General features: G+C 45.6%; 1 protein-coding gene across 4 annotated transcripts in view; it reads left to right on the forward strand.

Moving 5' to 3' along the window:
• The first annotated feature begins 1,234 nt into the window (after window positions 1–1,234).
• The window catches only part of ZNF660 (zinc finger protein 660), a 34,164-nt gene continuing 22,883 nt past the window's right edge, over window positions 1,235–12,515 (forward strand). For 2 of the 4 annotated variants that reach the window (XM_061127931.1, XM_061127935.1), the window contains exon 1: window positions 9,577–9,712. Coding sequence is in view for 1 of the 4 variants with exons in the window: in XM_061127941.1 (XP_060983924.1) it covers window positions 3,374–3,796; window positions 9,544–9,712; window positions 11,167–11,258; window positions 11,555–11,678 (808 nt within the window). In the remaining 3 variants the exon portion in view is untranslated. Of the gene's footprint in view, window positions 1,578–3,253; window positions 3,797–9,543; window positions 9,713–11,166; window positions 11,259–11,554; window positions 11,679–12,515 lie in introns of those variants that run through there. The other 2 variants (XM_061127941.1, XM_061127938.1) reach the window with 2 other exon arrangements.

A 12,515-nucleotide genomic window follows, 5' to 3' on the forward strand; every position in this document is an offset into this window, starting at 1 on the left:
TTCTCTAAGTACCTTTTAGAGTGACAAAGGGCTTGTTTTTCAGTCATTGTTATTAAATTTACTGATAGGGATACACAATAAAGTTTGGAGAGTAAAGCTATAGTGAAAATGTCTCAATGTGAAATCATCAGTTGTGTAATACCTTGTGCTTGCACTTTGCTTCTTGGATTGTGATCAGTTCAGTTCAGTTGCTCTGTCATGTCCAACTCTTTGTGACTCCATGGACTGCAGCATGCTAGGATTCCCTGTCCATCACCAACTCCCAGAGCTTGCTCAAACTCAAGTCCATTGAGTCGGTGATGCCAGGTAACCATTTCATACTCTGTCTTCTCCTCCCTCTCCTGCCTTCAAGCCTTCCCAACATCGGGGTCTTTTCCAATGAGCCAGTTCTTCGCATCAGGTGGCCAAAGTATTTAAGCTTCAGCTCCAGGATTAGTCCTTACAATGAGTATTTAGGGCTGATATGATAAGTGCTACAATTCTTCTTTAGAAGAAACACCACCTCCAAAAGCTTTAATATGTCACTGTATTCCTGAGTCCAGAAGACCAGGAGAACCCCTGTCTTCCCAGAACCTACCCTGAGGCCGTTTTGTGACCATCAATGGCCCTTCTCAGAACAGGGCCTGATACCACTAGCAGGAAGAAATCTGAGAATAAGTAAAGAATGAGGAATGAATGAGGGTGAGAGAGAGGATCTTAAAAAAAAAAAAGAGGAGAAAAGGGGGTCTATGGACCTGAATTCAAAGTCTTCTGTGCCCTTTTCAGCCAGTAAAATATAACCCAGGTAGCAGGACATTTGCCGAGGCTCAGAATCCTGATCTGCAAACTGATCTTTTCCTACAGAACAGATATGGATATGTAACTGATGTCCAAATCTCTTTCCCTCCAAATCCCTCAGTATAAATGACAAAGCCCAGACTGAGTAGATTCTTTCCCTGCTTAAAAACATTTCCGGAGCAGTCTCGATGAAGGACACATTTCTTAGAGGTTAGCCCAGGTTCGGTGCTGGACAAAGGGGCAAATCTGGTGTGCGTCAGGGTCGCCAGACTCAGAACACGTGAGCCTACTAACGCCTCAGTTGAGACCCCGGCCCCACCCCCGCCCCCGTCGCTGTGGGTGGTTCCGGCACCAAGGAGCAACTAGCTCTCTGGCTGAGGGGGCGCGCGTGCCCACCTTCTCGATGGAGACTTCCGGGATCCTGCAGGGGGACCGGAAGTGGCGCTTCTCTTGCTTCCGGCTCGGCCATTGTTTTCGCTTCTGCTGGCCACTGCAGTGTCTGGCGCTCGGGGGTCGCCCCCGCGGTGCCCCGGTGAGCGGGCCTGGGACGGGGAGGGAAGTGTTACCAGAGCCAGGGCCGCTGAGCTGGGGCTGCTCGGCCGGAACTGCGGCCGCCCACTTCCCAGGTTGGCGACGACGGCCCGACCCTCTTCTCCCCCGTGGTCGGCAGCGCGTTCCCGATGACGCTCAGAAGGCGCCAGATGTACAGCAGCCTTTTTGTCCCAGTGCCCCGACCAGCTGTGCCGGGCACAGAGCCCGGCACCTGCGGGCACAGCGATGAACAGGAAAGACGTGGCCAGGTGAGCGGCGCAGCATAAGCCTGGTTGAACGCGCATGTAGTTAGACGTTTTCCCAGCCTTGCGCCGGGAAACAACAGTACGAAGCATCAGAAGTGGGTCAGACCTAGTCGGAATTTTAAACGTGAAGTATGACTTTTATGAAGGAGACATAAAAGTCCCGATAAGAGGTTGAACGTTCGGAGCTGTAAGGGAAGTAGGAAAGTGGCCTTAACTTTCTTTGTGTGTGGGATATCAGAGCAGAGTCACAGATTTTTACGTCTGTCTTTTATTTTTAAAGAAGTCGAGGCCTGGAGAGAGTTAGTTTACTCAGGTTACCAAGATGCATGGTGACTTTGGAAGTGTAGCACAGATGCCCTAATTAACACCACGGTACTGATTTTCATAATTTTATAATATGTAAACTGATAAAAGTCGCCCCACCCCCAACTTCAGTATCATTCATTCGTTTCCCGGATATGTGCCTCAGTATCCCAAGTACACGCACATGTACAAAGATGACAGGGAACCAGCTCTGCTCTTTGAATCCTCCCAGAAAGTGGAGGAGGCAGCGGTGTAAGTTATAAACACAGTGTAAAAAGTGTTCTAGCAGAGGTGTGAATGAAAAAGGTACTGTGGGTTCACTGAGGCAGTCGTCACACTTAACGCCTGGAGAGATCAGCAAAGCTTGCTAGGGGAGGTGGGATGAGTGGAAAAGGGTCTGATATTTCTGACTCCATTGTGTTCCTTTCCTTTTGTGGCTATCCAGCAGTTTGGGGGCTGTGAGTGGTGAGTTACAGATAAAATAGTTAAAATACAGTGTGTTAGAAATACAGAAAGGGAGGCTCCCAGATCTCCTTCCTGGATGAGGCAATCAGAAATGCCTTTAGGAGAAAATGTCATTTGATATGGATCATGCCAGAGGAATAGGTGTTTGTCAAAAGTTTCAGAAGAAGAAAAATCCAAAGAGACAGTATGTGTGGCTTATAGCTGTGTTTCTAGAGCTTTAGTCCCTACCTTTCTTTATGGTTATCTCTATCACGAAAGAGAAGAGTAGAAGTCTTTTGAGCAAGCATTTCCAACATAGGTTTATTTGTAAATCAAAAAAATGTACTGTTCTACAATGCACATTGTAACACAGCTACTAAATAGTTAAATAACAGCTTACTGTTTTTTAAATACACCTTTTGGGTTATCCTGCACATCCCACATTTGTAGATCATTGCAGTATTTCAGTTTGGGTACCTGGGGAAAGTGGTAGGGTGGGTGGCCGGAACAGAGGCCTGAGACTAGGTTGTGAATGCTGGGCATAGAATTTTAGGTTTTACCCTGTAGTTCAGTTCAGTTCAGTCACTCAGTCGTGTCCAACTCTTTGCAACCCCATGAACCGCCAGGCCTCCCTGTCCATCACCAACTCCTGGAGTCCACCCAATCCCATGTCCATTGAGTCGGTGATGCCATCCAACCATCTCATCCTCTGTAGTCCCCTTCTCCTCCTGCCCTCAATCTTTCCTGAAGTTAGGTGGTGGAAACCACTGAAACCTTAAAAAAGGAAGTCACTTGGAGAGATGCTTAGAGAGTCTGCCTTGGTCATGCTCTTTTTCCCCCCCATGAAGGTTTGCATTTTAACTAGAGGGTCTGTCACCAGCCTAAGGCTGAACGCTCTGAGGAATCTGATTTCTTTCTTGATGTTTCTGTAGGTGACATGCCCATCACCCTATATCCTCAAATCTGACAATAGCTTCTGAGACCTGAATTACAGACCATCATTTTAATTGGACATAAACTGCAACTGCAACAAACTTCTCTTTGGTGTCACAATGGCTACCCAAGGCAGGGGAACTTCAGGCCTCTTCCCCAGGGGTGCTGTTCTCCAGAGACAGGAGGGCTGCCTGACCATGAAACAGGAGCCAGGGAGCCAGACCTGGGGGCACGGCTGCAGTCTCCAAAAGAATCACCTTCCCGTCTGTGAAATTTTCCGGCTCCACTTTAGGCAGTTATGTTATCACGAGATGTCTGGGCCACAGGAGGCACTGAGCCGGCTCCGGGAGCTATGCCGCTGGTGGTTGATGCCAGAGGTGCACACCAAGGAGCAGATCTTGGAGCTGCTGGTGCTGGAGCAATTCCTGAGCATCCTGCCTGGTGAACTCCGGACCTGGGTGCAGATGCATCACCCTGAGAGTGGTGAGGAGGCTGTGGCTGTGGTGGAGGACTTCCAGAGACACGTCAGTGGACCAGGAGAGGTGAGCAACTGAATCTAGGTTGCCATCTGGAACTGTTCTCTACTGCTTGGGGTAGCCTAGGAATAGGCGTTCTCCATTCCATAGTCTCTAAACTGGTTTCCCATTAGGATTCCTGAGCCAGTGCCCCCCGCCCTTTTTTTAACAAAGAGTCTTTGTGCTCCCAGCCTTAAAATGCAGGGCCCAGCCAAGTTCTGTGAATTGCTTTGCGAAATACTCTGTTGTAAACCTAGCTTAAGCCTGGAGTGCCGCACAGTGCTCCTGACACACAGGATCTGCACACTGGTTAGAATAGGGAAGCATGTCAGGGAGAAGTAGTCCTGAAGATGTGCTGATAACATCATCCCTCATTTGAGAAGTTTCTCATTACTTCCTTGGACTTCTCAGAGTGAACGGGCTCTTTTCCTGCCTGTCAGGTTCTTTATGAGATGTGACAGGTCTGGGCTTCAGCATCATTTTTTTTCCTTTGTAGCTTTCCAAACCCAACTGGCATCTTTCTGCTTCTTTAATTCTAATTTTGATTTTCCCTATTTCCTAGAATTCTTTCAAGTTTTAAGTCAAGGTAATGCAAATGAAGGGAAAACTTGGAGAAGTCACCAGTGTCATAACAGTGTGAGCGCTGACTCCTAGGATCATAGAGCTAACTAGCTCAGTGACCATGTGTATCAGTCAGAATTCAGCCAGAGGAACGAAACCAGTAGGAAATTATACATTGGGTTGGCCAAAAAAGTTTGCTTGGGTTTTACCATAAGATGTTATGGAAAAACCCAGATGAACTTTTTAGTCAACCCAGTGCATATGTCTGTTGCTAGAAAGTGACATGTCACTATGGGACCTTGTGAGTCTAGTCAGGAATTTGCAAGGCAGGTTGTCAGAAAGTTAGGCTAGAACTGTCACTCACAGGCTGAAGCAGCTGTCCACAGAAAGAATTCCTTCTTCATGGAACCTTCATTTCTGATTTTAAGACCTTGCTACTGTTTAAATCAAGCCCATCCAGACTATCTAAGATAACCTCCTTTACTTAAACTGATTATGAGTTTCCATCACTTATATCCAGGCCCAGGTTCAGATTCCCTGAACAGGGAAATAGATCCCACATGCCGTAACTAAGAATTTACATGTCACGACTAAAAGATGCCTCATGCAGCCAGATAAATAACACCTAGATTAGAGCTAAATAGACATCAAAAGACAATCACACTGTGGATAATCAGTTCTTCCTGATGAGTCTTCAGTTGCTTCTCTTGTAATTGAGCAGGATGGATTAGGGTCCCCTCTACATTTCCTGCTTTGTGCTTTATCAGGGAAAACCAGTATGTGAAATTTCCCAGGTACCCAGTACAGCATTCTATTCAGTGCTTTTTCAAAGACGATTATATGTCTGGGCCTAGAAAATCAATTCCAGTTGATTAGAGTCCTAGGGTTAGACCTTTTCCCAAAAGTCTAAATGCTTTGACAGCATCAAATCCATTGTTCAATCATTATTTCCTTGGGTATACAAGTAAGTGAAAATCGCTCGGTTGTGTTCATCTCTTTGCATCCCCATGGACTGTAGCCCACCAGACTTCTCTGTCCTTGGAATTATCCAGGCAAGAATACTGAAGTGGGTTTCCATTCTCTTCTCCAGGGGATCTTCCCGACCCAGGGATCAAACTCAGGTCACCTGCATTGCAGGTGTATTCTTTACCGTCTGAGCCACCAGGGAAGCCCATAAACAAGTAAACACAAGAATAAGTTAATTATCAGCAGAGTCTAGAGGGCACCTTGGCCCAACCATAGTCAAGGACAAATGGTTGTGGAAATGTTTAGAGTGCCATTTAGTGAGGAGTGTAGAAAGAAGATTTCCCTATCTTCTGCCTTTTGCTTAAGCATAAGAGAATGTCCCCTCCATTAAAACTGTCACTTGGGACTTCCCTGGTCATCTAGAGGTTTAGATGCCATGCTTCCAATGCAGGGGGCCCAGGTTCAGATTCCCTGAACAGGGAAATAGATCCCACATGCCGTAACTAAGAATTTACATGTCACGACTAAAAGATGCCTCATGCAGCCAGATAAATAATAATTTTTTAATTTAAAAAACTACTGTCTTTTATCCAGGGAACCTCAGAAAAAAGGTGACTGAGTCACAAACCCAAGAGAATGACTAACAGTTGACAGGGCCACTGAACACTCATGGGGCTCTAACCTAGAAGTGAGATCTTTGGACTCCATTTCTTACTCTGCCGCTGTTGTCAGTTTAAGTTTTTCGACATGAAAACATGAGAACAGGGCTATCTCACTTAGCCTGAACTCAGAAAGCATTTTTTTGACTAAATGGAGGAAAAAAAAACACACAGAGGCTTTTTCATGAAAGTTTGCCAGGAGGAGATGACAGGATGTCGTTTTGATTAGCAGGGGTGAGTGAGCATGTGCATGTGTGTACACTGGGGCCAGAGAGGGTTGTAGGGACATCCCTGCTGGATTGCAGAATCACGCAGTTTGCAAAATGCTTTATATCTGTTTTAATTTGTGTTCGTAGCAAGCTCCCAAATAGTAGCACAAATAGTGATCATCTCCATTTGACAAGCGATGCAAGTACAGGGAAGTTAATTGGCTTATCTAAGATGACAGAGCTAGTGTGTGTAAGATGGCAGAGATAGTGTGTGTGTTTGTGTTAATTGCTCAGTTGTGTCTGACTCTTTAAACATTCCCTTTGTCCATGTGTTTGGGACCAGGATTTTCCAGTTTCTATATTCTAAGCCACTGCCTTTCCCCTAATGTGTTGCTGTGGAATGCTATCGGGATGAAAATTGGAATGGGGTTTTCATGGCCTGCGAGAAAAGGACCCCTACGAGTCCTAGGGAATGAAGAGGAATTTTATCAGGGTTTAATTATCAGTGAGTTACAAGGTTGTGTTATCACAGTGCAGTTAAGTTCTGTTTTCTGCCAGTACCCACAGCTTCTCTGTTTAAGAGTGCTAAGTCCCATTGATAAGAACCATCCAGTGGAGAGATGGGGAACCACAGGCCCCAAGGAGCCTCTTGGACTTACCATTTCATTGGAGAGATACACACTGAAGGAGAGAGCCCCCTCACTTCTCAGCAGATGTAACCCAAGAGGGCAAATCCAGTGTACTTTGTTGAAGAAGTTATTCTCAGCTTATGCTGTACTATGTACCTGCCAGAATGAGTGAGCTTATAAATATGATTTAAGATAACCAACAAGTACCTACTATATAGCACAAGGAACTCTACTCAGTATTCTGTAATAACCTAAATGAGAAAAGAATTTGAGAGTGAATGTGTGTAATATGTATAACTGAATTACTTTGCTCTATACCTGAAACTAACATGGCATTGCAAATCAGCTATATTTCAGGGTTTTAAAAATGTGATGTATTTAGATATTTTAGGTTTTCTGCTCCAAATGCTGGTAAAAGTAGTAACCATGAGATTATGAGGAACTGGTTTGATGACAACAAGCAAGGATTAGAAATAAAAGGTCTGTACTGAGATAGTCTCAAGGTCTCTAAAGACTGGTGTTAACTGATCCTATTTGACTTTTTTTTTTTTCCTGTTTGACTTCTTACATAAATTTTTGGAGAGAGGTAGTACATACTGAAAATCAAGTTTGTTTTTTTTTTCTTTGGCTGCACTGGATCTTTGTTGCTGCTTGCAGGTTTTCTCTAGTTGTGGTGAGCAGAGGCCACTCTCTAGTTGCAGTGCATGGGCTTTTCATTGTGGTGACTTGTTTTGTTGCAGAGCATGAGCTCTAGGCATGCAGTCTCAATAGTTGTGGCACATGGGCTTACTTACTCCAAGGCATGTGGAAACTTCTCAGAGCAGGGATCAAACCCGTGTCCCCTGCATTGCAAGGCAGATTCTTGACCATCACAGAAGTTCCTAAAAACCAAGTTTACAGGTCAGTCAGTCAGTTCAGTGCTCAGTTGTGTCCGACTCTTTGCAATCCCATGGACTGCAGCACACCAGGCTTCCCTGTCCATCACCAACTCCCAGAGCTTGCTCAAACTCATGTCCATTGAGTCAGTGATGCCTTCCAACCATCTCATCTCATCCTCTGTTGTTCCCTTCTCCTCCCACCTTCCTTCTTTCCCAGCATCAGGGTTTTTTCTAGTGAGTCAGTTCTTCGAATCAGGTGGCCAAAGTATTGGAGTTTCAGCTTCAACATCAGTCCTTCCAATGAATATTCAGGACTGATTTCCTTTAGGATGGACTGGTTGGATCTTCTTGCTGTCCAAGGGACTCTCAAGAGTCTTCTCCATCACCACAGTTCAAAAGCATGAATTCTTTGGCGTTTAGCTTTCTTTATAATTCAGCTCTCACATCCATACTTGACTACTGGAAAAACCAAAGCTTTGACTAGACAGACCTTTGTTGTCAAAGTAATGCCTCTGCTTTTTATTTATTTTTATTTTATTTTATTTTTGCCTCTACTTTTTAATATGCTGCCTAGGTTGATCATAACTTTCCTTCCAAGGTGCAAGCGTCTTTTAATTTCATGGCTGCAGTCACCATCTGTAGTGATTTTGGAGCCCAAAAAAATAAAGTCTCTCACTGTTTCCATTGTTTCCCCATCTATTTGCCATGAAGTGATGGGACCGGATACCATGATTATAGTTTTCTGAATATTGAGTTTTCCCTAGACAGCATATTAAAAAGCAGAGACATTACTTTGCCAGCTAAGGTCCATCTAGGCAAAGCTATGGTTTTTCCAGTAGTCATATATGGATGTGAGAGTTGCACTATAAAGAAAGCTGAGTGCTGAAGAATTGATGCTTTTGAATTGTAGTGTTGAAGAAGACTCTTGAGACTCCCATGGATAGCAAGGAGATCCAATCAGTCCATCCTAAAGGAAGTCAGTCCTGAATATTCACTGGAAGGACTGATGCTGAAGCTGAAATTCCCAATACTTTGGCCACCTGATGCAAAAAACTGACTCACTAGAAAAGACCCTGATGCTGGGAAAGATTGAAGGTGGGAGGAGAAGGGGACGACGGCAAAATATCGAGAGGAAGGCATTCAGCATAATGTCACCATTGGGCTAAGCATTATTCTAGGAACGCCTGATGAAGACAGAGTTCTCTCCCCCAGAAAGCTTATATTTCACTGGCAGAGAAATAGACAATAAAGTAATAAATAAGGCAATTAAAAATTAATATGTACCATAGAAAATATTATCAGGTTATTTGAGAGAGAGAATGACTATCCTTTGTCAGCATGGTCTGGGATGGTCTCTCTGAAGACGAGATACTTTTGCTGAGAGAAGTTGGAAAAGCTAAGATTTGTCAGCTGCTGTATTGGGATATTGCTCCAGGTGTCAGCCTTGGTAGCATAATTCGTGCACATACAGGTACACACACCTATCAGTTTTTACTTCCTTGGTACTTCTGATTGATCTGTTCTGTAGTTTAAGGCCCTTGGGAGCATACAGGGTTACTGACCTGACTCCTTTTTCTAGGTGGTTCTTCATGAGCACATGTGTGTCTGAAGCACTGGCCCAGAGTGGAAATAGTTCTATAATCTGATCCTGAAGCTCCTGCCAAGAGGGGCAACAGAGGGATGGCAAGTAGGACTGCAAGCTGCAGATCCTGCTTGGACAGTATTCTCCCACTTGGCTAACCTGGTAGGGCTAGAAGGACCCTCTGGCTCTTCTTTTCCTGGCTTCCTCTCTTGGGGGTGCCTTCTAGAGGTCTTGGATTCTGTACCTTCATGAATGCTGTTTTGGACCCAATTTTATTTCCTTGTCTCTAGGTTTCAGCTCCAGGGCAGGAACAGGAGATGCATTCTGAAGAGAAGACAGCCTTGGGTGCAACACAGGAATCTCCTACCTCACCCCACAGCGAAGGTTCAGCCCCTGGAACCCACCTGGAGCCTCCTCGTGATCCTGGGGCACACCACCACCTCTCCAGTGGGCACTCTGGTACTCACCTCCCTGGCTCTGGCCTTCAGTCATTCTTCCTTTCTCTCCTTTGGAGTCTTCCTTCATCTCCCATCTCCCACCCATTGGCCCCTTATCACCCTGCCCTGTGTCTTTCTTCCCTGGTGACTTCATTTGTTTTACTTATTCTCCAATCATTTATGTATTTAGTGCATTTTTATCAAGCACCTCTAATGCAAAGACACTGTTGAGGACCAGAGAGATGTACTATACCATCGATACTTATAAAGAGCTTGTTGTCTAGTTGCCAGAGGGTCAGTCCTAAGTGCAAGAAGGGGCAGCCTCATAAGATACATCTGAGTGATATCAGTCCCTAGGCATTTGAGGCTGTCACAGACGAGCCATGTGGGCATTGTAAACAGTAAGCAAAATCATTGTGGGTTGGAGTGGCTGGAGGATGTTTCGTGGCAGAGAGATTGAACAGTGAAAAGTGGGGAAGGGATTAGAAGGGAGGAGAGAGGTGGTCAGTGCCAGAGCAGAGTGTAAAGCAAAGGCTCGCTAAGTTGAGAGTTCCTTGGACTGCACTGAGGTATGGTCAGGAGGAACTTATCTGGGATCCTGGGTTCTGCTTGTGTAGGGCTTTTGGGTGGAGCCTGGGAAGATTTGTGGGGTAGGTGAAGTGATGGAAACAATATTCCAGAAGGATTATATGGCACATGAGCACTGTGAGTGAGGAGCCCAGTGGCTGGGAGCCTTAGGAGGAGGCTAGTGTCACAGAACAGAAGTAATTTCCTGAGCGGGTTTGGGTGGAATGAAAAGTAATAGATGTGACACACATTTGAAGGAAAAATCCATGAGACAATGGAAAGAAGGGGGGATTAGTGGGTTTTAGATGATGTTTGGAATCACTGAGGAAACTTGGGAAGTCAGGAAAGGAAGATGGAAACATGCATTTTAAACAGTGAACTTAAGGTCTTGTGGGACACCCAAATGAAATGTTCAGATAGGCAGCTGGAGGCTTGTGGTAGGGGTCTCAGAGAACGGAGAACTTCAGAGCAGCATTAGAAAATGGGAGCCATAAGATCTCTGACAGAGGGAAGAGGGGCACTCTGAGGCCTAAGTGCCTGCAGCATCCTTGAGGAATGGGCAAATGAAGAAAGAGGCCCCACAGTGTAAGGAGCAGAGAGGTAGGGGGAGGGCAAGTAGGCTGCTGCTGGGGAAGCCATGGAGGAGAGAAGGTGGTCAGAAGTGTAGCTTCCTACCTAGCATGGCAAATAGAGAGCTAGAAGGAGCTGGCAGCTCTGTTTGACCAGGGACCTTCTGCATCTCCAGGAAAGTTCACAGCTTACATGGATAACACCTTTATGGAGTAGGCGTGAGGGTCAGTGTATGTGGAGCTGCCTGGGTTCTCTTGAATCCATTTACTGGGATACAGACTTTCTCACTGGAGACAAGAGCAGGGCTGGTCCCACTCAGAGATTTCTTTCCTCCCTCAGCTCAGGGTGCTTCCCTGGTGCCCACCTTTACCCAGGTGGGGAACTTAGGAGACCAAGCAGCGGCAACTGTGCTTCGGATGGTCAGGCCTCAGGTGAGCTTCCTGAGTTCCAAGTCTGTGACCCAGGAATAGCAAGGCCTCATCTCTGGGGCTCTGGCCCATTCTGAGCCTGCTCCTGTGGCTTCCCCACCTAACTGCTTCCCTTGGAGCTGGTCCTGTCCACTGAGTTCATGGACTGTATCTTACCTTGAACTTGTTCTTTTATTAATGTGTCCTCCTAGCTTCCGTCTGTCTCCCCACCCCTTTGGCCACCTGTGCTCTTGGTAACCCTGATGACTTGGCCCTTTAGGCTGGGAATGTCCCTGAGCAGTAAAAGCTTGTCATTCCAGGAGGCTGCAGAGTTGGAGTTCCTGTCTGTGAACTGTACTCAGAAGTGTAAAGGTGCAGCACTCAGCCAGAGAACCCTGTACCAGAACATCATGCTGGAAAACTGCCACAGCTTGGGCCCACTGGGTAATGACTCTGCTCCCCAGTAATTTAGAGTCGGCCCTCTTTGCTATGTTCTTATTCTTTTAAATTACAAAAATATAAAGAGACAAAGTGGGGAGAATAATAAAATGAATTTCTCTACATCAACACCCACTACAATTATTATTAACATTCTCTTTACTTCCTTATTAATTAAGCTGGGCTGGTTTAATTAGAATTTGTAGTTGGACGGAATAGAGAGCCACTCAATTACTGTCAGTCATGAGCTAAGTTATTTACAATAAGGCTGAAGGAATGGAAACCCTGAGCAGACCGACCAACTAGACCAGACTTTGGGAAAGAAAGCCTTGTGGGAGCCGAGGAGCCTCACAGCAGAAGTGAAAGGGTTTTCATGCCATTATCTTCAGATAGCAGCACCCCATGTATCTGATGCCAGTTGTCACTGATACCCATTCTCTTCACTCTGAATGTTTTTTCTCTCTCTGAGCTCCTTAATTAGCCTTTCTGTTTCCTCTGGTTCTGGTTGCTATGGCTTCTGATGGGTTTTTTTCTCCATAAATCATTTCAACTTGAGCTCCTACTTCTAATTTCCTTCGTTTCCTACTTTCAGTTCATAATTAAATATCATCTTTGTTTAAGCAGAACTTTGTTCCAGACTACCTGGAGCTGGTAACTACTCTACAGATAAGTTATACTTGGGTCTGGTGTTTGGTTGTGGTCCAGTCACCTGTTGTCCGTCCTGGGATGAGCTGAGTTGCTTGCCACAAAACATGTTTGCCTCGGGTTCCCCTTCAGAAATAATGGGGCACAGCTGCTTCCAGGAAGTAGCTGTTGTCAGGGGAGGTTCTGGGGTTGACAGGT

Source organism: Dama dama, chromosome 24, assembly GCF_033118175.1.
Source record: "Dama dama isolate Ldn47 chromosome 24, ASM3311817v1, whole genome shotgun sequence".
Lineage (NCBI taxonomy): Eukaryota > Metazoa > Chordata > Mammalia > Artiodactyla > Cervidae > Dama > Dama dama.